The 27,150-nt window shown below is 45.1% G+C and overlaps 1 protein-coding gene across 6 annotated transcripts in view; it reads right to left on the bottom strand.

Moving 5' to 3' along the window:
• ank3b (ankyrin 3b) overlaps positions 1-27,150 on the bottom strand; it is a 737,210-nt gene that overhangs the window by 149,859 nt on the left and 560,201 nt on the right. For all 6 annotated transcript variants that reach the window (XM_043712330.1, XM_043712329.1, XM_043712328.1 and 3 more), the window contains exons 14-21: positions 22,986-23,084; positions 17,728-17,925; positions 16,222-16,320; positions 13,810-13,908; positions 6,971-7,168; positions 5,021-5,119; positions 4,062-4,160; positions 3,853-3,951 (exon numbers count right to left, since the gene is read on the bottom strand). In XM_043712330.1, coding sequence (XP_043568265.1) covers positions 3,853-3,951; positions 4,062-4,160; positions 5,021-5,119; positions 6,971-7,168; positions 13,810-13,908; positions 16,222-16,320; positions 17,728-17,925; positions 22,986-23,084 — 990 coding nt within the window. The remainder of the gene's footprint in view (positions 1-3,852; positions 3,952-4,061; positions 4,161-5,020; positions 5,120-6,970; positions 7,169-13,809; positions 13,909-16,221; positions 16,321-17,727; positions 17,926-22,985; positions 23,085-27,150) is intronic.

The following is a 27,150-nucleotide window of genomic DNA, read 5'->3' as shown; positions in this document are numbered from 1 at the left end:
ATACTTGCAACTGTAAGGATGAATGACATGTCTGAAGGAGCACCAAATGAGTCAATGGGTTGAGCTGAGGAACAGACAAGAGGTGACACTGCTGGGAGTGTAATATAGAGCCCCAAGCAGTGAGGGGAAGGTCGAAGAGCAAATATTGAAGACAATGCCTGAGAGATGTAGAGAAACAATGTGTCTGTAAGGAATTTCGATGACCCAAATATTTACATGGAAGTAGTCAGTCTCACTGAGTGTGGAAGGCTTCAAATGCATTCAGGAGAACTTTATGAGACAAATGTAACAAGCCTATCAAGACAAGGGACAGCAATAGAGTTTACAGGACAAAGGAGGCCCTTCAAGCCCATGGAGCTAAACTGATCATCAAGCCCCTCCCTCACTGGTCCCATTTTCCAGCTCTCACAATCTGTGTACTACGGTGCTACAAGTGAAAATCTAAACACTTCTTCAATGTCTTAAAAGTTCTGGCTTCTACCATCCTTACAGACATCGCGGTCCAGTATACTCAAAACTGGCTCAGCGAGTTAACTTACATCCATACTCAAAACCCTCTGGGTGAATTTTTGTTTTCCTTAAACCCTCTCTGAACTTCCTGCCCTTTACCTCAATGCCATGCCCCCTAGTTACTGATCCCTGAACAAAGGGGAATCATTCCTCCCTTTCTTCCTTATGTCCTTCAAAATTTTGTTCACTTCAATCAGCCTTCTCTGCTCTAAAGAAAATAACCCCAGTCTATCTGGTCTCTCTTCACACTGGAAGCGCTCTAGCCAGGGCAACATCCTGATGAATCTCTACTGCAACCTCTTTAGTGCGATCACATCCTTCCTATAGTGTGGTGACTAGAACTGAACACTGTACTCCAGCTGTGGTATAACTAACATCTTTTATAGCTCCATCATAGCCTCCCTGCTCTTGTATTCAATACCTTGACTAACAATTGCATGTGCTTTGTTAACTACCTTACCTACTTGTCCCTTTGCCATCAATAAGGCCATAACACCATTGGAAATAGGAGTGGAAGTAAGGCCATTCGATCCATCGAGTCCACTCCGCCATTCAATCACAGCTGATGGGCATTTCAATGCCACTTAACTCACCTCGAACACAATGGGCCTTCACCTCACTCAGCATGATCCCTGGACACGAACACCAACATTCCTCTGACCCTCAGTTTTTCCAAGGGTCCTCCCAAAATACACCATCTTACACATTTTAGGATTAAATTCCATTTGCCATTGTCTGCCCATCTATATCATCCTGTAGTCAAAGACTCTCACCCTCCTATTTACCAAACTAACAATTTTCATGTTATCTGCAAACTTTATCTGCAAACTTTATGACCATACCTCTTGTATTCATGTCTAGATCATGAATGAACATAACAAACAGCCAGAGGACCAGCACTGAACCCTGTTCCACGCCACTGAACATCAGTTTCCCTTCGACAAAAGCACCCTTCGATTATCACCCTCTGCCTTCAGCCGCTAAGCCAATTTTGAACCCAGTTTGCCCCAGATACCATAGGTTCTTAGCTTCTTGACCAGTTTCACACGTGAGACCTTGCCAAAAACCTTACTGAAGTCCACTCAGACTGCATCCACTTCATCAACACATCTAGTCGCCTCCCAGACTTCAGTTTAGGGAATGAATCTAGAAGGTGGAGAGTGTTTTGATGAGAGTGATCATGATTCAGTTAGATTTGTGGAAAGGCCAATTTTGCTTAGCACTCCTTACCCCTGCGACCTCCATCTTCTGCATATAAACCGACATTTTCCTAGAGACCATCACCTCTGAGGAGGGCTCACCAGATCTGAAACGTTAACTCTGATTTCTCTTCACAGATGCTGCCGGACCTGCTGAGGTTTCCCAGCGACCTCTGTTTTTACTCAGCTGAAACCTGATTTGCTGAAAGTGCCCTGAGAGGAGCAACTTGAAGATTGAGTAGTGTCCGATCGGCAAAAGGCTTTCCCAGGAGGAAATAGGGCTCTGGTCAAATATACATTTCTCGAATCTAGAGGGCCAAGGTGCCCAAAGAGCAATTAGGGCGGGACAAGGCACAGAGGAAAGTTGGTATAAGATGCCTAAAGCTCAGTGCCGTATTGTAGAATAGAAAGGGCACAGAGGTGAAATTAGAAAACATAAAGAGCACCAAAAAACCCCACTGAAATGAAAGCAACTCAACGATGTGCTATAAATACACTGTTTGACACAAAAACACACTCCTGGGGTGTGTTGCTGACCTTGGAGTGCAGGTTCATTGTTCCTTGAATGTGGAGTCTCAGGTAGTTAGGATAGTGAAGGCAGCGTTTGGTATGCTTTCCTTTATTGGTCAGAGTATTGAGTACAGGAGTTGGAGGTCATGTTGCGGCTGTACAGGACATTGGTTGGGCCACTTTTGGAATATTACCTGCAATTCTGGTCTCCCTGCTATAGGAAGGATGTTGTGAAACTGTAAAGGGTTCAGAAAAGATTTACAAGGATCTTGCCAGAGTTGGAGGGTTTGAGCTATGGGGAGAGGATGAATAGGCTGGGGCTGTTTTCCCTGAAGTATCAGAGGCTGTGGGGTGACCTTATAGAGGTTTATAAAATCATGAGGGGCATGGATAGGGTAAATGGACAAGGTCTTTTCACTGGGGTGGGGGAGTCCAGAAGTAGAGGGCATAAGTTTAGGGTGAGAGGGAAAAGATTTAAAAGGGGCCTCAGGGGCAACTTTCTCATGCAGCGAGTGGTATGTGTATGGAATGAGCTGCCGGAGGAAGTAGTGGAGGCTGGTACAATTAAAACATTTAAAAGGCATCTGGACGGGTACATGAACAGGAAGGATTTAGAGGGATATGGGCCAAGTGCTGGCAAAAAGGACTAGTTTAATTTAGGATACTTGGTGGGCATGGACAAGTTGGATTGAAAGATCTGTTTCTGTGCTGTACATATGTATGACTCTAAATAAATAAAAAATAAGAGGATAACTGAAGGAAGGATAAGATCCACAGGAGACCAGGAAGGTAAGCTATATGTGGATAGTCAGTAATTACACATTTCCATCTGTCTTCACAACAGAGAGTTCAAGAAAGCAGACAGTGTAATAAGGAGAAGGGCTGTGATCATTAAATAAATAGAGTAATGGACAGAATATTAAGGAATTTGGCACTGGATAAACCAGCAGTCCTGGATGAAATGTATGCAAGAGTGCAAAGGAATGAATTAACAGAGGCCCTGAACATCACTGTTCAACCCTCTCTGACTCCAGTCTGCTAATGTTGTACCAGTGTTTGAATAAGGTAGGAAGGATGGCTTGGCAACTACAGTCAATCAGCCAAATCTCAGCGATGGGTAAATTAGAGGCAACAGCATTGGATCCGTGATGTAGAAATGCAGCGAGCATGTTTAAGAAGTTTGAAGATGGTACAAAAGTTGCCCTTGTGGCGATAGTGAGAAGAAAGGTACAGAATGTAGGTAGGAGTCACTGGCAGAAACACAGCAAATGGAATTCTTTTTACAGCTTCACAGACGAGCCATACAGTAAGCTTATCAGACTCAGTGATATCATGTGCCTGACCAAACCACACTCCCCCAGCAGACAGCATTGTTGGTCAATACAGACCTGCATCTGACAGGGTCTGTACTCCACCCTGACACAGGGGGTATATGACCCTATGGTTGAGATCAGTAAGTCCAACTTTTGGTTCATGTTAAGTCTTTCCTTGCTTTTGGAGAGTGGAGAGAGAATTGTTAACCGCATCCTGGCAGCCACCTTCTCAAAGATGGGTGATGATAGACTGTCAGGTGAAAGCAGAAGTTTACATGTTCAGGGAAAGAAGAAATTCACCAACATCTTTTGATAATTACCATGGTGACTTCATCCGGAGAGGCGCCGTGTTGCAGGAGGATGTTAATGATATGTGTGTGTCCTTGCTGAGCTGCCTGGTGGAGAGGGGTGTACCCGTTCTATAGTAAGGGACAAGAAGGAGAGTGCATGTTAGAAAACTCTGCTCAGAAAGGTTTGGTTAGCTCGGAGTGAAATCAGCCGTAGATGCTGTCAGCGAAGGTGAACCGACCTTTGTCTTGGCATTGACTTTGGCATTATGTTGCAACAGAAAGTTGACCATCTTCACGTTCCCATAGTGACACGCTACGTGCAGTGGAATATAACCCATCTGTAATCAGAAAGCAAAGGTAACTCCTCTCAGGGATGGAAATGCAACACTTAATTTAGTTTCTGGATCCCATTTTGATTCAAAAATACTTCCAATGAAAGGCCTGAAACACGGCATGCTTGAAGTCACAGAGTATTTTCTTGGGACTGACAGACCGACTGAAACAGAACAAACCCACCCACCGGGGTCCACTAGTGAAGCTTCTCTCCTTGTTTTGACCTGGCAACTTGGTCCATCTCCAATCTGCAGTGCTGTGGGATGGCTGCATTACAGATCAGACTCAAACTGAGGCCTTGCCTGCACTTTCAGCTGGACCTTCGTACATTATGATGCTCAAAAAGTACGTCAATGGCTGTCAAATGCTTTGTGGTGTTCTGAAAGGTGCTACAGAAATGTACTTCATGCCTCATTTTTCAAAATAAGATTCCAAAGAAAACAAAGTAAGTCCTCACTAAATATTTTCCATTAAAACCAATGTTAACGCCGAAGGTAGTTTCTGATGCACATTTCCAATTTGCAAGAAGAAAAATCATGAAAGTGTTATTGCAATGTAAATGGAAACACTGCACATTGTTAGACTCCTATATTCATAAATGAGAGAGTTGGGAGAGGGTTGGGGAGAGGGAGAGAGTAAGAGAGTTGGTGAGTGGATCATAGAATAGCATGGAAAGAGGTCATTTTGCCCATCGAGTGCACACCGACCCTCCGAAGAGCATCCCACCCCCCATACCCAAGCCCTGTGTTTGCTTCTGATTTATAACATTTTTAATGCAATAGTTTAAATCATTTCTATTGGACCCAGATTACCCTAGCCCAAGGGTGATATTAAAAGCAAACAGAACAAATTGGCAAGTCTGTACCTTGGTCTGTGGGTCAATAGCAGCTCCCTGATTAACCAGCACTTCAGCAACATTCACCCGATCCTCTTGAGCAGCCAAATGAAGAGGTGTCAGACCACTCTGTGAATCCAAGTTAGATTCTGTCAACGGTGCAGCCATCAGAGCTTGAAAGACAATTCCCAGCAAAGACAATTTCCACTTACTATGCCGGCAACAATGGCAAAGGATGTCTGCAATACTGGTCGCCTTGCAGTCTAACCGCGGCTCAGTGCTGATAAATATTTAACGGTGGGCCAGGATATTGGTTTTCAACTGCAAACAGTCACCAAGGTTGGAGACACAGATACAAATTTCTATGTGACTGAAGTGTGTCTGGCAATCTCAAGAACAACCTCAACAGCTCATGAGAAAGCAAACTGAGAGGCTGAAAAATGTGCTGTAACTTCACCGCTGTCTAATAGAACAGCCTTACCCTGTCTTGGCGGGTGAAGAACGTCCAATTGGGAGAGTGCTTCGCAGCAGTGAAGACTGGACTTAAGGAGACGCTTCACAAACAGATTGTAAAGCTGGCCCCCTCTTTGGCAGACAGCTGATAGCGCTACCTCGGAACTGGGTGGGTAAACTTTCACAACCATCCACGCAGAGCGTGAAGATTCAGTGCAGGTATTGGGTGAGAGGAATGGGCCAGGCCTGCTCAGGACAGATGCTCTTCCATTCTAAATGAGGGCACAGGGAATTGATCAGGGAAGGAGCTGACGGCAAGTGAGCACGTGGACACGTGGAAGTGAAGCAGGGCACCAGCGGGACGGCAAACTAGGGAAGGAGGAAAATCGGGTGTTTAACAGATGGACAATCTGGTGCTGTCTGTGCTGATTTGAATTTCGTCCCCAAGATTTTTTTTAAAAGCTTATTCTAAATCCACTTCCTGCTTCCCCATCCCTTGGGCCTCTAATTGCCTGAAACGAGTACAGGACATTGCGACTGGTCTCCAGCAATGCTTATGGGTGTCTACATGGGTTAGGCATGGCTGTGGGATCTCTCTACCCCATATCTCCTGGCTATGATATGGTTAGAAGGTGCAACTTATCATCAGCAAGATCAACAGTCCATGGCAAAAGGCAGCTAAAGTGCATTGCTCGCCCAAGTAATGCCAGTCCCTCCACTCTATATCGTCTTCAAAATGATGCCAAGGCCACCATCGGTGGAGCAGTTGTTGGCTTGGGCAGAGGGGTCATGTCACAGAGGAGCCAAGTGACTTTGGAGAAAGCACACGTACAATGTGATTCCCCTTGAGGGAATCAAAGAGGAAATCTCCTGAGTATTCTTTTAGAGTCATTGAGATGTACAACATGGAAACAGACCCTTCAGTCCAACCCGTCCATGCCGACCAGATATCCCAACCCAATCTAGTCCCACCTGCCAGCACCCGGCCCATATCCCTCCAAACCCTTCCTATTCATATACCCATCCGGATGCCTTTTAAATGTTGTCATTGTACCAGCCTCCACCACTTCCTCTGGCAGCTCATTCCATACACGTACAACCCTCTGTGTGAAAAAGTTGCTCCTGAGGTCTCTTTTATATCTTTCCCCTCTCACCCTAAACCTATGCCTTCTAGTTCTGGACTCCCCGACCCCAGGGAAAAAAACTTGTCTATTTCTTCTATCCATGCCCCTGCTGAATTTCCTTTATTTCCCCTGGGGTGCCCTCTGTTTTGCAGCCTCTCCCAGGAGTTGAGCAGGCTGTGGAAACGAAATGCTGGGAAGGCTCAAGTCGGAGTACTCCAGCGGTTGTGAGGGTGCTGAAGCGGGACTTCTCCTGCTCGTCACTCACGGACGTTGGCCAAGCAATGAAACAGGGTGTGCAAGAGCAGTGGAAACATATTGCCACAATGAGGCAACATTCAGCAATGACGCAGCAATGTAAGAGCAGAAGCAGAGTATGGGGGGACAGCGCTGGCAGGCCACCAACCTTGTTTCCCAGGTTTACATCTGCATTGCGGGTCAAGAGCAAGGACACCATGTCCACGTGGCCCTCCTGGGCAGCTAGGTGCACAGGTGTAATGCCTTGTTTGGTCACGGTGTTGGTGTCAGCGCCATATTCCAGCAATGTCGTCGCAATGTCCATCTGGTTCTTCTTTGCGGCTATGTGTAGGGGCGTGTAGCCATTCTACAAAAGAGTCAAAGAAAAGACAAGAGACCATGCTAACCCATAATAAGGAGTTTCAGATAGTTGTATGCATCAGTTGCCCTGCACAGTGCCAAAGTTGGGTTTCAGGTTACGCACAGACTCTCACTTTTGAAGTGCAGAAAGCATTCCCAATCCCTCTGCTTTTGTCTTTCAAAACCTTTCTTAAATTCACAGTCTGCACATTTCATTGCACAAGCATATCACCCAACTGTATATAGGGATTCCGACCTACTAGTATTGTCTCGGAGTCTCCAGAAATTCTAGAACAATCTCTACAAGACTCAGAAACAAACCATCTTGAGCATTGAAAGAAATAACTGGATTTTTAGTAAAGTTTCTTAATGGACTCATACTTACAACTATAAAAGGAATGGAAACAGAACTGACAGTCAGCATCAAAGTCACACTCCCATGGCTGAAATCCTCTGCTACTGACATTCCATAGGTTAGCATTGACCAGAACCTGAACTTGACTAGCCATCTTAATGCTGAGGCTACAAGAGTAGATCAGACACTAGGAATTTTACAGAGCTTAACTCACCTTCTGACTCCCGAAACCTTACCCACCATCTACAAATCACAGGTCAGGAATGTTGTGGAATATTCTCCAGCTGTCCAGATGAATGCAGGTTCAACAAGACTCACAAATCTTGATATCATCCCAGAAAAAAAACCCAGCTTGCTTGGTCAACACCCCATCCACCACTTTACACATCCACTCCCTCTATCACCACTACACACAGCGGATGTAGTGTGTAGCATCTACAAGAGGCACCACAGAAACTCACCAAACTTCACAGCAGTATCTAAACCTGTATTTTCTATGACCTAAAGGACGAGGGCAGCAGATGCATGGGGCTACTACCTCAGCTCCAAGTTCCCCTCCAAAGCCACATGCTATCCTGACTTGGAACTGTACCATTGTTCGTTCACTGTCACTCGATTAAAAGTCAAAATCCTGGAACTCCTTCCCTAACAGCAATGTGGTTCGACCCATTCTCCAGGGGCTGCAGCAGTTCCAGAAGGCAGCTCAATACCACCTTCCCACGGGCAATAAATGCTGGCCTAGTCAGTGACACCCACATCCCATGAAAGGATAAATCAACATAAACGTAGAGTCTGTTAGTTGACCAATTGGTGTAGGAAGGCATGTCCAACCACTATGGCTATGACGGGCAGCCAATGGTGGGAGGGTGGGGCATAGTGGTTAGGACCAGACAGTCATGTGATGGCACCTCCAATGAGCTGTCCAATCAAAGAGTTGCTGATCCTAGTGCAACATATAGTGTCCAACACAACCAATCAGGGTTCCCCCTTTCGGCCAGTCAAGCTGCAGTTGGGTGCACAAACAGGACCGTTTTAAACATCCTCAAATTTCAAGTGGATCGGTAGCTAAAAATGATCACACAGTTCACAGGATATAAAAATATTAAATAAAAAATTCTCTCAAAAAGGATGAAAATTATCTTGCGTGTTTGGGGCATTCGAGGAGGGCAAATTTTTTTTGAGACAATTATCATTGCCTGTCGGAGCATGAAAACATTCCAAAAGGATTGGCTCATGAATTCACAAGTAATAACACTGAGGAGCTCCCATGAGTTAGTTGTGACTGGAAGAAACCTTTTCCCACATTGCTGCTTTTGAACTGGTGATGTCTTTAGCAGCACCATTCTGACCCACCAGCAGTCAGACTGTGAATCTGTTGCCAGCAGATATCCCATGTCATTGCCCCCTGGGTGGTTTGGAATATCCTTGTGATATCAGGCTGGCCTGAACTCTCACTCAAATTCTCAAGAATAATCGACTGGGATCCAACAAACTGGATCTAATGAAAACCAATCCGTGAATACAGTGCAAACTCAAGAGTTTTGTTTTTAATGATACGGTTGACCCTCAACAATAAACAGCAGCAGTTTGAAACAGAGTAACTGGAATTTAGATCTGCTTCATGGATGCCAGACTGAACACGCAGATAATATGTCTTCACCAAGGCAAATGTATTCAAATATATCTAAATACAAAGAAAGCAGTCAAAGCGAAACACAGAAAGTGACAGACTCAGAGCGCGGTACAGACAAAAAGAAATACTGAGAGAGACAGTGATACAAACAAGGAGATTGACAGAGATATACAGAGGGTGAGGTATAGGCATAAGGTTAAGCAGAATGAGTTTGATTGGAAACCTGTTGGGGGGTTATCGATGTGGATTTATAACCAGGAATCAAACACAGAGTCCAATTCATACTTAGCTGCTGCAGTGTCTAACTTGTTCAAATGACACATCAAAGTGGAGAGGTTCATAGTCAGATGGCCAATGGGCAGACAGGGAGGTTTTTAAAACAGTGCATTATTTCAGCAAATTTATAAACATAATTCAGAGCATGGTGCTAGTTATCACTATCCTCAGAGGAAGAGACTTCAGTATCTATAAGAATAGAATATTTTCATTTTTCTTCTAATTGTATTCTTTCCTTCATTATCCAATGTGGTCATGCCATGAAAGCATGTTCTTAGTTTTTTTTTCAAATTCATTCACAGGATAAGGGCATTGCTGGCTAGGACAGCATTTATAACCCATCCCTAATTAACCACAAGGCAGTTAAGAGTCAACCACATTGCTGTGGGTCTGGAATCACATGTAGGCCAGACCAGGTAAGGAAACAATTCTTGTGAAAATCAAATATTTTTGAAGTTAACATAGGAAGAACTTTTTTTTACAAAGTGGGTATATAAGGAGGAGCTGGAAATCTTCCAAACACCAGGAATATCAAGCGTTGTATGAAAAGAAGTTCCTTAGTTTTTAGCCATGTGTCACTGCTACATTTGGCCATTTGAGAATGACCAAAATGCTGTGACGAAATACACAGGAGCCTGAGGCTCCTCATTGAGCACCTGCTTCGAGACAGATTCCACTTTGGTAAAATTAATCCTGGCACTTTGGAAAAAATTGAGAAGATTCCTGGATGAAGACCCTGGAATCTCCCCTCAGGTTTAGTTGCGACCTCAATTTGCATCGGAGTCAGGCCAATGACCATACATCACTCATTACCAAACCTCTTGGCTCAAACTTGGCAGAGTTTACATGTGAGAGGCTAAAGGAGAGAGCAGCAGTACAACATTTTTCATCAGTGTGATAATGCAATCAGCAAAGCAAGTACGCTGCTGAATCAGGAATGAAATCAGGAAACGTCTGGCCTGAGACTGAAAACCTGGGCAGGTCAGAGAGTGAGCCTACTCGAGACAATTCAGAGGTAAGCCAAGGAACTGAATCCTATGAGCCAAGGGACTCTGTAATGAGAAAAGCCTGGAAGAGCTGAACTTTTCCACCTTAAAAAAAAACCTTAGAGAAAGAGAACTTGGATGTTTCCAGGATGAGTTGCAAAGCGTGGTGCTGAAAAGCACAGCCGGTCAGGCAAAATTCAAGGAACAGGAGAATTCATGTTTCGAGCATAAGCCCTTCATCAGGAATGACCTGCTGTGCTTTTCCAGTGACACACTCCTTGACTCTGACTCTTCAGCATCTGCAGTCCTTCTGTTTATAGGATGAGCAATATTCAAGCGGGTGAATGGCAAATTTAAGACATGTTGGAAATATCTTCTCCTCACAGATACTAACCACCCTGTGGAATGGGATTCTGAGACAATGGTAAGGCTGGAAATCATTGAAGGCACAGCTGGCTGCTAGGATGGGAGTGGTTTTAAGTGAAGAGATGGGATGATATGAGTTTTCCTCAGTTGCGCTGGGATCCGTTCTGATTCTACCCAAGCCTGTTGCCTCAGGTGATAACTCTTTGAATTCAATTTTCAGTGAAAATCAAAGCAACACCAGTGACACTTTGATTATTTTTCCAACAGAACCCTTCAAAGAAATGTGCTTTGATGACAACTTTCTGGATTTAACTTGCTCTCTTCATGAAACACATCTCTCCTTTGTCTGATCTCTCATTATTTACAGTGAGATGTGACTGGGCACGGAGTTGCTACCATCCTAGGAGATAGATTGCAGAATGCAGGCCTAAGGGTCTCAAGCATTAGGTGGGAGGAGAGTTTTAATGACGGGGAGGAGGGGACTGGGTGTAAACAGAATAAAATGGAAGCAAGTTGAACAAGTTCCAACCTGCAGATCTCTGGGCGCTACAGAGACTAAACGGGATGGGGGCACAGGACTGCAGCTCCCAGGGGTCACACTGTTCTTCTCGATTTGACCCTTTTCAGGTTTAACTATGATAGGTGTGACCAGGCCGGGGTGGCTCAGAGCAGGCAGAATGAAGCAGATCCCCCTATCAGACGCCTCCACCCTGTGGGACCAGGGATTGAACATGTTTCCCTCTTCACCATGGCCAAGGGGGTTTGCGCCCCTGTGCCATCAGGGCCTAGCTGATCCTACAGCCTCACTTCTAGTTAAACCCAGGTAGGCCAAGGCAGGTTTCCAGATGGTATCATTCCCACTTTAAATTGGCTTGTTGGAGCTTTTTATTTTCTAAACACTCTGGTCAGAGATATTATTACTCACCTCTGGACCAGGTGGGACTTGAACCAGGGTTTCCCAGTCCAGGGGTAGGGACAGTACCACAGTACCACTGAGACTCAGCATAAAAAACTTGAATTTGACTATGTGAGAGTTCCAATACTGTGTCTCCAAATTCCTGTCTTGTTCCTCCCTTGTCTTTCTGCTGTGGATGCCCCATGAGTGTTGTCTCACCCACAAGGTGGAGCACAAATATCTCCCAGCACCACACACACCAATCCCAACCCCCTCACCCCCCATCACCATTTTATTCCTGACAGATTTAGTGAATGGGCAGAACTGTGGGAGATGGATTTCATTACTGGGGAAGAGCAAGTGCACTTTGAATCCAAGAAAGACATCCCAGTATATTTTCTAAATGCCAAGTCAAGAACAGTGGCTGAGAGGAGAGATTTCAGAGTCCAAGTAATTCAAGGCCATTAGCCATTGACGACAATGGACCTGAGGTCTCTCTTTGAACAGTCTGCACATAGGTTGAGGGTCACTGTTCCACATCAAGCATGGGGAAAGATGAGGTAACAGGTCTCCATAAACTACCCATATGTGGCATTGAACATCTGCCATTGGGGGTCATTCTATATCTACTAGCAGTCAGCTAACCAACTGAGCTATCCATCACCCCCATTCGCTGCTGAGTACGGAACCCACTAAAAATGTGTGGGTAGATCCAAAACATGATTTCTAACAATGGTGGCCATTAGGTCAAGAGGAGTGGATTGTACAGGGTCCAAGGTTAAGCTGCAGTTGTCTAAAGTTTAACTGTACCTGTGATCATGCTGTTAATTGTAAGCACTTTCAGGAATGTTCCAGTGGTCCTGGAGGGAGTATCAAGCAGATTGATCAAAATAACAGGTCTAACAGGGGTGATTTATGAGAAATGGTATCGAAGATAAGGATGATCTAATCGAGGGGTTTTCCTTTGTTGTGAATGGAGGCATTGAGGGAGGTCTTCCAGAACAAAGGCAAGAAAACTTTCAAATTGGAACTTGGGCTGTTCACTGGTAAGATTGGCAAGCCATTATAAATTACATTTCAGCCAACATCAATGTATCCTCATTCTCTAGCAGTAGGTCAATTTATTCAGTATGTTAGCCCTTTAAATATTTTGGTAATCACAGGGGCACCTTAAAGTAGCTGAGCCTGCATTTGCAGTCACACAGCTCAGGAAGAACACTGGCCAAAATCTCATTCAATGGTGAACAGGTTAAAGTAGTTCTCCTATTCCAAGTGAATGAAGAGGTCAGCAAGTTGAAACTGGCAACAAGACAGAGAGAAGCACATAGGTCAGGAATGAAAGCCACACAATAAGGTACCAGTTTTACATTGAACTGCAGTTTATTAGCATCCACAAGGTGTTTATAACACTGATCTGAACGTCACGGGACTGACACATCCTGAACTGCATGCAGATGAGGTTCACCTGAACCAAGCCTTTCAAAGTTTCACTCTGTTCTACATGCCTTTGAAAGGTGAAAAGTAGAATTGTCATAACCATAATCATCTTTAATAAGAGTTGAAACAGCAGGATTTTAACTCAGCTGATACAACCTCACCATAATCCCTTATGAGTTTCCAAAGTCCGCATGCACTATCTGTGACAACATCTACACAAACACAATCTACCAATTCTGAGTGTTAAGATGAGGATTACATTACAGAACACAACATTCTTGGAGTGAAATCCACAGTGAGTTACAGGTTATCACGTACTGCTTTTTCAGCTAATGACCCTTATACTCTGTGATGTGGAGTTCACGTCAACAGTGCAATCAACCAACAATGAGAGCAAACTCCGACAATCTCTCCATCTTCAACTTACAGGCGATTACCGGCAAGCAAGTTTCAAAAACAAAACACAAATGTATATCCATTTCATATATTTTCAGATAATACCACAAATGTTACCAACCAATCCATCAACCACTGATTGCAACAACAGATTTTGTCAGATTAATTCCCAGAGAGAAGTCTCTCATCTGGGTAGGTACAATTGAACTAAAACCCACCACGTTCTCAGTACACAAACCCCACACTGGTATCATTCTCCACACTGGCTGCTAGCTCCCATGTCCTTGCCGTCTGTACACTGTACCTTTGCTGTTGTGTGAGGGGAGGCTCCTTGATCCAGTAGCAGAAGGGCCACTTTCTGGTTGTCATAGTGAGCTGCCACGTGCAGTGGGGTCAGGCCGCTCTGGGAGGAGGAGACATAGGAGAAAAGGTGAGATAACACAATCGAATCAGGAACCTAATGGAATAAAGGCAACTTGAAATGACCTCCTGTTAATGAAACGACTGAATGGCCAACTACCCAATATGGTCGCTTTGACACAGCAAATGTTTTGCATCCATCACACCAATGGCAGCTGTACCTTTGACATCTCAGCTCTCAAGATTTCTCCCTAAACCTCCCCCTGTCTCTTCATCTCCCCCCTCCTGCTTAAAATCAACCTCTCGGCTACCCAAAATGTCAACGTCTCCACATACTGGCTTGTTGTGTTCTTCCAGCCTCCTGCTTGTCTACGTTGGATTCGAGCATCTGCAGTACTTTTTGTCTTTAAAATCAACCTTCCAGCAATCTGTTCCAATATCTCCTTGAGACACCTCACACCATTCTGTGATCACAGAATTCCTACAGTGTGAAAGAGGCCATTCGGTCCATATGGACTTTCCGACCCAGACGCACACCCTATCTCTGTAAATGCTATAGCTAAACTACCTACCCTGCATATCCCTGGAAACTATGGCCAATTGACCTAACCTGCACATCTTTGGATTGTGGGAGGAAACTGGAGCACCCGGAGGAAACCCATGCAGACACGAGGAGAATGCGCAAACTCCACACAGACAGTTACCTGAGGGTGGAATCGAACCCAGGTCCCTGGCATTGTGAGGCAGCAGTACTAACCACTGAGCCACCCATTCTGTGATGTGTCAACAGATTCAGATGGACTTACTACCCAATGCATAGAGTGGACAAACTGCATTAAGCCAAGCAGGCTCAGTTTATACAGTGAAGATTCCTACTTAATGGGGCAAAGGCACACAGGGTCAGATGGTGAAGGAATGCAGAGATTTGAGAGGGGCCTGGAGGAGAGAACAGAGACAGGGCTGGACTAAGACACAGCGATACTTGAACACAAGGATGAGAAATTTGTTTTTAAAGACGAGGAGCTGGGATATGGTAGATCAGGACATCCACACATTTTGTGTCTTGCCAGCAGAGTTTGGGGTGACAGTTTGAACTCTGCTGGCAGGCCTTCAGATGGCAGTAAGTCGTTTACGCTGTTGTCCAGTCCTGGGGAAAGGCAGAAAGTAGTGATGACTTTGGGCTGCTTCAGGCAGGTCTCAAGTGAAACTGACTGCTCCAATCTCTCGGTTCAGTCGGCGTCACTGTAACATTTGCTGTCAGGTGAGCTACTGAGTTGATGAAGCCAATAAAATGGACTCAACATTATAACAGGGGCATCTTGTACACTCTGAGCTCTTGGTTCATGGTTATCATGTACTCAGACATGATTGGGCGGAATGGATGTTCCCTCCCCACATACATCATTCAATTGGCTCCTGACACAGCTCCATTAGGGAAGAATGATTGATGTATTTCTGACCCAAGTTCATTTGAATCAGAGATTCCAAAGGACATATGCACAAAATATTTTGGCTTCAATATGGCTTGACAATTAGTACTGACTGGATATTGTAATAATTGGAATGAGGTCAGTCAGGTGGACCTCATAGAATATGAGTTCCCTGAGTCAGGGTGAATTTGGTCCAATCAGGGAGTCCTGGCTGACAGATATAAACAGGAGTGCCAGGGGTTCTGCTCACTCTGGGAGCTGGCTATGATCTATTTGGGTCAGTGTCACATACAACGCATGTGTACAGAAAGGCACTGGCCTTTGTGGAATTATTTCAGATATTTGACTAGGAAGGGTCGACTTGGAAATAGGGGAGAGGAAGGGGAGCATCAACTGATTCCAGGTGCTGAGCTCAGTTGTAGCAGTTCTTGTGAGATGCACTCACACACAGCTAAAGGAGAAAGAAAGGAGAAAGGAAGATTTGCATTGTTATCGTGCCTTTCCAAACACCAGAGTACTCACAGTGCTAAGCAGCCTTTTTGAGGTGTAGTCACTGTTGTGAAATAGGAAACTAGGCAGGCCCAATATGCGCACAGCAAGCTCCCATAAATAGTGAGTGATAGTGACCACTTCTCCTGGTGCTCTTTGAGGGATGACTATTTTCCAGGACACCGGTGTCCAGCTAGTGTCAGCACTTTTTGCATTTCTCTGAGAGATCGGCCAGGTTTCTGATTTAATGCCTCCTCTGAAAAGAGACACCTCCAACAGTACAAAGATCCCTCTGTATTGTTCTGCAGTGTCAGCCTGGTGTCGACAGTGGAACCTGAATACAAGCCCTTCAATTCAGAGGGAATGCTGTCAGTGAGGCACGCCCCGACGTGTCATTATAAACAGAATTTTTAAAGAAGAACTGCACCGATTATTACCTTTCCAGAAGCATTAGGAGATGCAGACTTCTGAAGCAAAAGGTTGGCCACCTCCATTTTCCCGTATTTGGCAGCCACGTGGAGTGGGGTGAATCCTTTCTGTAATGAGGCAGTGCACAGGGATCCATCAGTATACCCATATCAACAGGCTCCATGCTGGAGATTCAACAACAATTGCACCAAATGGCACAGCAGGCTTGTCGAACCACATTCCTGCTCCTGTTATTAAGGTCCTTATGTGTCGACAGATGACTCAACATTTTGCAGTTCTTGTAATGAACTTGTAAATGTAGGAACAGACTGAGGTGATTCAGCCATTTGAGCCTGTTCCCATTCATCAATTAGATCACTGCTATAGTGCTGCTCAACTCCACTGACCTCCCAGAATTCCCTTTTCCTTGTATCACTGACCATTCCAGTGTGGTCCCTTAACTGACTGCAGCATCCACAACCTTTCGGAGGATGTGAGTTAGAGATACCTACCAGAACCATGGATATCATTAACGGAGAAAACTTTTTTACAAGTATCTATAGAAAGGGCAAGAAGACAGCTCAAGAACACCTCCTCAAGGGCAACAAGGGATGGGCAATAAATAATGGTCAGCCAGCATCGTTAATGTCCCACAAGCTAATTTTAAAATTAGACTAACTCAACAATGCAGTTAATCTTTTTATTTAAGCTGTGAAGTGTGGAAGGATTGGTTGAGTGACCAAGGGGTTAAGTTCCCATTTTCTACTGTGATAACATCAGCAAATTCGAGCTGTCAGCCAAACCAGCGCAAAGGATCGTGGGATTCCAAATGAAACAAGTCAAAGCCAAACTCACTGTGGTTGCTGTTTTCTGCTGTCTTTTACCTACATCAGGCCCCCACTTCAAAAGTGGCCACAGCCCCAGCTCAAAGCTGTGAGAATCCCCCAATTGCACGCTTTTAGGATGGGGTCCCTTATTTCACCTTTTTACGTTGGGGACAAAAAAAGATTTCATTGACTCAGCGTCCACTGATGAGGCATCTTTTAAAGGTGGTTTTAAATCAAGTTGCTCATTGGTCCTGATCAAAATATACCAAGAATCTTTGGCGACAAATGCATTGCAAGCTGCATGAATAAAACTGTGCCAAGTTACACCCATAAATACATCAAGGAATACAAGAACAATCCAAAAACACTCTGCTCAATTGAGCTGTTTGATCACTGGAAGTTTGACATTTGTGGTTTCGGGACAAAGTTTTAGCGGAACCTTGAAGCCCTAAGCTAAACATTTGACTTATTATTGTCACATGAACCAAGATACAGTAAAAAGTATTGTTTTGTATGTTATCAGACCTTACATAAGTATGTCAGGATAATAGAACAGAATGCAGAATACAGTGTTACAGCCAGAGAGAAGGTGCAGAGAAGGATCATATCCCCAGGCACTCTTGGTGCAATTTCCCCAACTAAGGTCAAAGTGGATAGCTCCCCCTCACCCCATCCCCCCTACTCCCTGTAAAAGTTCAGTGGTGGTACCTTGGTGTTCACAGACAGCGAAGCACCCTGCTCCAGGAGAACCGAAGCCACGTCTTCGTGACCTTCCCTGGCTGAGATGTGCAGCGGGGTGTATCCAGAGGTAGTCGCTGCATCTGGAGAGGCGCCGTGCTGCAACAACTGCTGCACAATGTCAGCCTTGCCCAGGCGTGATGCAATATGCAACGGAGTCTGGTCATCCTGCAGAAGGCAAAGAAAGCAGGAACGTGACTCAACACCCAGCCCAATTGCGAGAAGCAAACTTAAACCAGGCACAGTCACCGAACAGAAGATTGGCCTGGCTGAGGTAAGGATTGGGCTATTTGAATCATGTGCCATTCGGCCCTTCAAATCCATACCGACCTACCCAGATCATCGCACCCAGACCCACCCTACCTCTGTAACCCTGCATTTTCCCATGGTCAATCTACCTAACCGGTGTATCTTTGGACTGTGTGAGGAAACCAGAGCACTCGGAGGAAACCCACGCAGACATGGGGAGAATGTGCAAACTCCTCACAGACAGTCCCTGGCGCTGTGAGGTAGCAGGGCTAACACCTGGGCCACCGTGCCAAGCACAGGAGAAGGTGAGTGAGTAGAGTTTTACTTCTGCACCGAGCCTATCTAAATGAGGACTAAAAAGGTTCGCACAAAGTTCCTGTTTCCTGTCACCTCTGTCTATAAACATCCCTCAACAGCTCACCTGATCCTTTTGCTCTCAAAATCACAAACTTCCTTTCTATCTGCTAAATTCCCACAAAATATTTGTGTCATTGGCAAAACTGCTCCAGAGGTGCCTCCATTGCTGTCATCTTTGAACTTCTACATCCTAACTGATTCAAGAATTCAACAAGGGCAGACAGTTTTAAACTTGTTAACTTTTTGATTAGATTAGATTCTCTACAGTGTGGAAATGGGCCATTTGGCTTAACAAGTCCAGACCGACCCTCCAAAGAGTAATCAACCCTGACCCATTTCCCTTTGACGAATGCACCTAACACTTTTGGCTTATAAATAATGTGTCTTGTACCTCTCTATCATTCCACACCTGAAGAAGGAGCAGCTCTCCAAAAGCTTGCAATTTCAAATAAACCTGTTGGCCTATAACCTGGTCTCATTTGATTTTTGATCTTTGAATGTATGCAGTCTTGTTGATAAGAAATCTGGTTTCCTGTTACTATGACTGTTGCCAGTGATATCTGTGTTCTCTGGAACATTTATAAACTGCATATCACATAGCAATCTTCCCAAATTTGGATATTAGGTTAAACAGAGCTTAAAAATGTGTTGCTGGAAAAGCGCAGCAGGTCAGGCAGCATCAAAGGAACAGGAGAATCGACGTTTCAGGCATAAGCCGATGCTGCGCTTTTCCAGCAACACATTTTTAAGCTCTGATCTCCTGCATCTGCAGTCCTCACTTTCTCCTATTAGGTGAAACAGCCCTGTCGTTGGCAGGTCCAGCCTAACATTTACAGTTTTATTTCAATACTGGATCTAGACTCGTCAACTGGCCTCTGTCAGGAGGTATGAGATTGGCACTTAATTAGTGCTGTCACCGGTGAAGCAATTTCAGAAACAGCTATGTCAAATCAGTCTCCAAATTAATTCAGAGCCTTTATATCTAAAAGGCCATTGTGCCTTTTGGATAGGATTCAGACCATCCTGGGACAAGGTACAATGACAGAACATTGACCAGTACAGCACGTACAGACCATTTGGCCCATAATGTTGTGCTGAGTGTTTATCTTAATCTAAGATCAACCTAACCTACACACCTCAATTTATTGCCATCCATGTGCTTGTCCAGCAGTTCCTTAAATGTCCCTAATGTCTCTGACTTTACTATCACCGCTGGCACTACATTCCACACACACACCACTCTCTGCGTAAAAAAACCTACCTCTGACATCTCCCCTAAACCTTCCTCCAATCACCTTAAAATTATGACCCCTTGTGAAGCCATTTCTGCCCTGGGGAATAGCCTCTGGTATCTACTCTATCTATGCCTCTCATTACCTTGCACACCTCTATCAAGTCACCGCTCTTCCCTCTTCTCTCCAGCGTGAAAGGCCTCAGCTCACTCAACCTCTCTTCATAAGACAAGCCCTCCAATCCCTCCAATCCAGGCAGCATCCTGGTAAATCTCCTCTGCATCCTCTCTAAAGCATCTACATCCTTCTTACAATGAGGCTACCAGAACCGGACACAATATTCCAAGTATGATCTAACCAAGGTTTTATAGAGCTGCAGCAAAACCTTGCAGCTATTAAACTCAATCGCCCTGTTAATGAAAGTCAAAACACCATACACCTTCTTAACAACCCTATCAACTTGGGTGGCAACTTTGAAGGATCTCCTTACATGGACCCCAAGATCCCACTGTTCCTCCACACTGCCAAGAATCCTGTCTTTAACCCTGTATTCAGCAAACATGACCTTCCAAAATGAATCACTTCACATTTATCCAGGTTGAACTCCATCTGCCTATTCACAGCCCAGCTCTGCATTCTGTCAATGTCTTGTTGTAGCCTGCAACAGCCCTCATTACTATCTACAACATCATTGACCTTTGTGTCATTGGCAAACTTACTAACCCACCCTTCCACTTCTTCATCCAAGTCATTTACAAAAACTACAAAGAGCAGAGGCCCAAGAACAGATCCCTGCAGGACACCACTGGTTACCGACCTCCAGGTGGAATACTTTGCATCCAATGCAACTCACTGTCTTCTCTCAGCCAACCAATTCTGTATCCAGACAGCCAGATTTCCCTGTATCCCATATCTTCCAACTTTCTGAATGAGCCTACTGTGGGGAACCGTCATCAAATACCTTATTGAAATCCATATCCATCACATCCACTGCTCGACTTTCATCAACTTGTCTCGTCATATCCTCAAAGAACTCAGTAAGACGTATGAGGCATGATCTGCCCCTCACAAAGCCATGCTGACTATCTTTAGTCAAACTATGTTTTTCCAAACAGTCATAAAGCCTATCCCTCAGAATCCTTTCCAGTCCCTTGTTTACCACAGATGTAAGACTGACTGGATTTCCCTATTCCCTTTCTTGAACAGAGGAACATTTGCCTCCCTCCAATCATCTGGTACTACTCCCATGGAGAGTGAGGATGCAAAGATCATCGCCAGAGGTGCAGCAATCTCATTCCTCACTTCCCGTAGTAACCTTGGATATATCTGGCTCAGCCCTGGGGACTTATCTATCTTGATGCTTCCCAGAATTTCCAGCACATTCACTTCCTTAATATCAATCTGTTCAAGCCTATTAACCTGGTCCACAGCGTTCTCACTATCAACAAGGTCCCTCTCCCTCGAGTGAATACTGAAGCAAAAAACTCATTTAGGGCCTCCCCGACCTCTTCAGACTCCAGGCACAAGTTCCTCCCACTATCCCTGACGGCCCTACCCTCTCTCCGATCATTCTCTTATTGCTCACGTATATATAGATCACCTTTGAGCTTTCCCTAATCCCTGCCAGCAAGGCTTTTTTGTGATCCCGCTTAGCTCTCCTGAGTTCTTTACTAGCTACACTGTAATCCTCTAAGGCTGTGCCAGGTCCTTGCTTCCCCAACTTTTAAGTAAGTTTCCTTCTTCCTGTTGATATCAAGCTCCTCTTCTCTTGTCATCCGAGGCTCCTTCACCTTCCCATTCCCTGCTTGTCTCAGACAAAGTTATCTAACACTCACAAGTGCTCCTTAAACAGCCTCCACATTTCTGTTGTGCATTTCCTGTAGAACAATTGTTCCCAGTTTATACTCTGCAGCTTCTGTCTAATAGCAGTATAATTTCCATTCCCCCAATTACATACCTTCCCATACTGTCTGTTCCTATCCCATTCCTTGGCTATGGTAAAGGTGAGGCAGTTATGGTCACTGTCACCGAAATGCTCTCCCACCAAGAGATCTGACATCTGGCCTGGCTCGTAGCCTCGCACCAAATCCAATATGGCCTCCCCCTACTCGACCTATCTATATCTTGTGTCAGGAAGCCCTCCTGGAGACACCTGACAAAATTGGCTCTATCCAGACTATCTGCACTAAGGAGGTTCCAATCAATATTGGGGAAGTTGAAGTCACCAATAACAACTCTGTTACATCTGCACCTTTTCAAAATCTGCTGTCCAATCTGTTCTGCCATCTCTCTGCTGCTATTGGGGGGGGGGGTCATAGAAATCACCCAATAAAATGACTGCTCCTTTCCTGTTACTGACTTCCACCCATCCTGACTCCGTGGACAAAACCTCTTCAACACCCTCCTTTCTGCAGCTGTGATGCACTCTCTAATTAACAATGCTATTCCCCCTCCTCTTTTCGCCCCCTCCCTGTTGTTTTAAAAGATCTAATCCCTGGAACATCCAGCAGCCATTCCTGCCCCTGTGAAGTCCATGTCTCCTTTACAGTCACAACATCGTAGTTTCAAGTATTAATCCGTGCTCTAAGTTCATCACTCTTATTCCTGACACTTCTTGCATTTAAACAGAGACACTTTAACCCATCTCTTTGCCCTATCAACTGTGTATCCTTCCTGACCGACTCTCTGAATTCTATTTCTGCCCATTCAACGACCATCCTCTCCTCTGATCTGTAGCTCTGGTTCCTATCGCAATGCCAAACTAGTTTAAACCCCCTGAAGTGCTATCGCAAATCTCCTGCCCAGGATATTGGTGCCCCTCCAGTTTAAGTGCATTCCGTCCTTCATATACAGGTCCCACCTTCCCCAAAAGGTACCCCAATGATCTCTGTATCTGAGGCCCTCCCTCCTGCACCAGCCCTGTAGCCTTGTGTTTATCTGCACTCACTCCCTGTTCCTCGTCTCACGAGCACATGGACCCGGTCATAATCCTGAGATTGCTACTCTGCTCATCCTGCTTTCTAGCTTCCAACCTATCTCCCTGAAATCACTTTTCACATCCTCATCCCTTTTCCTGGCTATGTCACTGGTGCCAATGTGCACCATGACTTCTGGCTGCTCACCCTCCTCCTGCAGAATCTTGTAGACTCGATCAGAGACATCGGGGACCCTGGCACATGGGAGGCAACATGTGGTGATATCTTCCCACAAGCCATAAGATAAGCTTCATTAAACAGTTGAGATGACAGGCTGAGACAGCAAAGTCTCTTGGGTCTGTCCTCTCTTCCCTGAACTAGATATAATCCCACTGTGACCAGAAGGTCAAAGCTCTTTGCCAGCCTTGCTGAACTGGGCTGTTTCGAAAGTGCAGTGCAATCTGGTTTTCTTTACCTTAGCTTTGGCCTCCACCTGAGCTCCATTCTGAACGAGCTGACGGACCACGTCTGCTTGGCCTGCCCTGGCAGCCATATGTAGGGCTGTTTCCCCTCTCTGAAACACAGGAGGTGAAGGACACGGGTTAGAAAACCACTTGAAGGTCTCGCACATCATTTGCAGGAAATGTCAGTGACAAGTCTCTCGCCAACCCGGAATGTGCTCAGCAGCCTATTGGATGGATGGGGCAAAGGTCGGCTTTTGAAAACAGGGGTGCTCCCCGTTTCCTCACTTACCCCTCTCCAACCTGCAGCTGACTGAGCAAGACCCCCGTCACCCGCTGCACAGCTCTAGCAACACAGAAGCAGGAATGGTGCTCGTCCCTGACTCTTGATCCATTTTTGCATTTCTTCTGATCTTACCACAGCCCTCACTGTGTTTCACATGGTGTGCTCCTGGCCCGGCAATGCCTCAATTTAAAAATTCTGAACCTTGGCTTCAAATGGCCACACCCCTATCGGAGCTGCATGACTTTGATTCCACACCGACCTGCCTGGCTCCTTTGCAAGTTGGTGTGGCAGGCAGTAATATTGGCCAGGACCCCTCTCAGAGCGTCAAGATAGTGACTCACCACCAACCTCTCACAACAATCATGACCAGCCTTGCCTTGGCCTCCCAACAAAGAATTAAACAGAAAACCCAGCCATTCATTCCTCAGATTCAAAATCAGTCCACATACGTAAAGCGTAGCTGAAAATTCCTGCAGCTGTATCTTTTTGTAATCCAGTTAATCTCAAGCTCAAGTAACTGGAGCCTTTGTTAAAAATGATCTGTGACTTCCATCACTAGTACAAACCAACAGCCACATGCAAACATTCCCAAGCCAGCAGATCACATGAGCCATGGAGAGAGATTCTGAATAACATACAATGGATGATCAAATGAACAAACACTTGGGTAGCAAGCTGCTTGTAAGAGGAATTGGCTGACAGTGCCAGGGAGGGAAAGGTGTTGTCAGTAAAACATTCAGAACACATTGCTCCGAATTAAATTGGTTAATGGTTGGTTTTTGACGTACACAGCATCATGAGACAAAGCTACAGCAGCAGGTTTGGCCTCATGCCTGTTTGTAGGGATGGCAGCACTGGGTTTCCTCCGGGTGCTCTGGTTTCCTCCCACAGGTCCAAAGATGTGCAGGTTAGACGAATTGGTCATGCTAAATTGCCCACAGTCTTCAAGAATGCGTAGGCTAGGTGCATTAGTCAGGGGTAAATGTAGAGTAATAGGGTAGAGAAATGGATCTGGGTGGAATACTCTTCAGAGGGTCAGTGTGGACTTGTTGAGCTGAAGGGCCTGTTTCCACGCTGTAGGGATTCTAAATCCTCTAAGTCAGCACTGGATCAGCAAAGTCCTGAAGGAGATCTGCTCGGGCTCCTCCCCGATATTTAGCACAATAAAGTGTAAAAATCACCAAGTATGAGTCGTGCTGGGGATAGGATTCCCACTTCCTGCAAGCACATGCTTGGAAGACTGATGAATGGGGTTGCTCCATCTTTCAGATCAGGTATTGCATGATCCCTAAAGTTGTTGATCATGTCAAAGCTGTCTGAGTGCACCTTTTTATTAACTTGTGGGAAATGGGCATCACGGGTTGGGCCAGCATTGATTGTCTGTCCCTTGAGATGGTGGGGGTGAGCTGCCTTCTTGAACCGCTGCAGTCCAGTTGCTGTGGGTTGACCCACAACGCTCTTTAGGGAGGGAATTTCAGGATTTTGACCCAATGACGGTGAAGGAAGGGTGATAGATTCCCAAGTCAGAATCGTGATTGGCTTAAAGGGGACCTTGCAGATGTTGGTGTATTGTGAACTTACAAAGCAAGGTCACATTATTTATGTAATTATTCATACCTGTTGGATCCACTCTCTTTGTAACCTGTATCGTTACAGCAGTAGTGATCTTTATAAAAGTTGGAGGAGCATACGTAATCTGTCTGAGATCACTGGCTGATTTTAATTATGTCATAGTTGGTGCGTCCCACCGCGGTGAGTGTAGGTTTAATCTCATGAACTGTGACAACACTGAGATCTGTGTACACTGGTAGCCCTATCACTGTTGGATCATTGGCAATATCAACCAGGTAGGAAGTTTGAGGAAGCCAACGTATGCTTGCAAATTAGCACAGCAGTGTGTCTGTGGCACTACATGGAGTTAGTATTCTGTTATATGCTGTGAGACTGCCTTTTGAAGGGCACAGTGTGGAATGCCATTTGTTGAGGTACATCTCTTACAGAGCGATAGCTCCTGCAGCAGTTTTGACTTTCTGGGTGTCCTAACCTGCCTTTTGGTGATGTACGATGTTGAACGGAGTGAGAACTGCTTACACTGTCGGCATGCTGTGTGAGGGTGACATCCTCAAGGTTAGGGTTTTGGCTTGTTGGTTGTTTACATTTGTGCACGGTTTTATGGCTATTCTTCTTGTAAGGGTCATGGTAATGTACTGTCTTGTTGGTGACTAGGGTCTTGTTCTGGACTCTGGCTTAGTTCACAAAACAAGATGTTCTGCATTTGCAAGCCCCAGTGGCCCTGGCTGAGGTCAGATGTGACAAACCGCACCGAGGCTAGATTGTGCCGGTTTGGTTCCTTTTGCTGACAGTAGGCATGGCGATGTCCGAGCATGTGATCCTTGTTGCCCTGACTCTGTAGCTTTATGCTGGCTTCCAGCAAGGCATCAACGCGATGGCCCTTTTTTCTTGGCCAGAAGATCTTTCCTAAAGAGGTAATTGATCAGTCATTGAGCCCCTCTGAGAGTTCTACTTTGGAGAAATCATACTTAGAACCTTTGCTGCAGCAAAGTTATCAATAGACACGTGGCACATTTGGCTGTATGACATAGTTGGACTCTTTTAATCTGGATGTTGATTCATACCTTGAGTTCGTCTTCACGTGTGTTCCAGATCTTCTCAGGATCTTCTCTATGTCCTCAAAACCAGACATATTTATTCTCTGAAGCCCTCCTATCTGATGCCCAGTCGGAGTTTCAGAGACCTCTTCTCTGTAACATTTATTTCATGATCCATGATGTAAAACTGCATTTGGTTCTTCAATTGCTGTTAATCAGTGAGGACGTAACTCGCTGCCCAATCCATAATGGAATGTTTGCCTTCCAATTCTTGTTGAAGACTTTCTCCTTTCATTGAAATGGAGTGTAGTCCTTGTTTGTTCCTTTCTTTTACTTGGCATGTTATTCTGCCCTTTTATTTTTCCTTTTTTGGCTTCTCCATAACTTTCTTTTTCAGTCTTGTGGCCCCTTGATATAAGATCAAGACAGGATGCATCTGCTCAGTCTTTTTCACAGGGCTAGGGAATCAAGGACTAGAGGGCAAAGAATAAAAGGGAACCTGAGGGGCAACTGTTTTACAAAAGGGATGGTATGCGTATGGAATGAGCTGCCAGTGGAAGTGGTTGAGGTGGGTACGTTAACCACATTTAAAAGGCATTTGGACAAATACATGGTTAAGTAAGGTTTAGAAGGATATGGGCCAAGTGCAGGGAAATGGGGTTAGTCTGGATTGATATTTTGGTCAGCATGGACCAGTTTGGGCCAAAGGGCCTGTCTCCGTGCTGTTGAACTCTACGACTCTAAGCCTTTTGACTGCTGAAGCTACTTTCTTTCCTTGTAAAAGCAATGCAGGACTTGTAACTTGACAGTAGGACAGATAGACAGGGATTCTGCTATTTAATTTGCAGATCTACACTCACATAAATATGCTGTTTGTCTTCCTCATGTTTTGAAGTCCAGCGCTAAACAACAACGAACAATACAGCACAGGAACAGGCCCTCTGGCCCACCAAGCCTGCGCCAACACATTTTGCCCTCCATACTAAAATTGTCATCTCATCAATCCTCAATAGGTTTTCCAAAGGGTCTGCTGCAAATAAGACCTTGGAATTTTTTTTACAAGCAATTACCGCTACTTATCTGACTGATGCCACATGATGTATAATCTAGAATTTGGAAGTCCTTTCTTTATAAACGAGAACTGCATTAACTTGATACCTAGTGCCTTCATGATCTGCCATTGGTCAGTGGTCTTTTTAACTTCAGCAGGATACTGGTGCATGACAAATCATCGAATCCCTACAGTGTGGAAGCAGGCCATTTGGTCCATCGAGTCGACACTAA

This window comes from Chiloscyllium plagiosum, chromosome 22 (assembly GCF_004010195.1).
Source record: "Chiloscyllium plagiosum isolate BGI_BamShark_2017 chromosome 22, ASM401019v2, whole genome shotgun sequence".
Taxonomy (NCBI): Eukaryota; Metazoa; Chordata; class Chondrichthyes; order Orectolobiformes; family Hemiscylliidae; genus Chiloscyllium; species Chiloscyllium plagiosum.
Note: the sequence above shows the minus strand (reverse complement) of the source record. Positions and strands in the feature narration are given on the sequence as shown.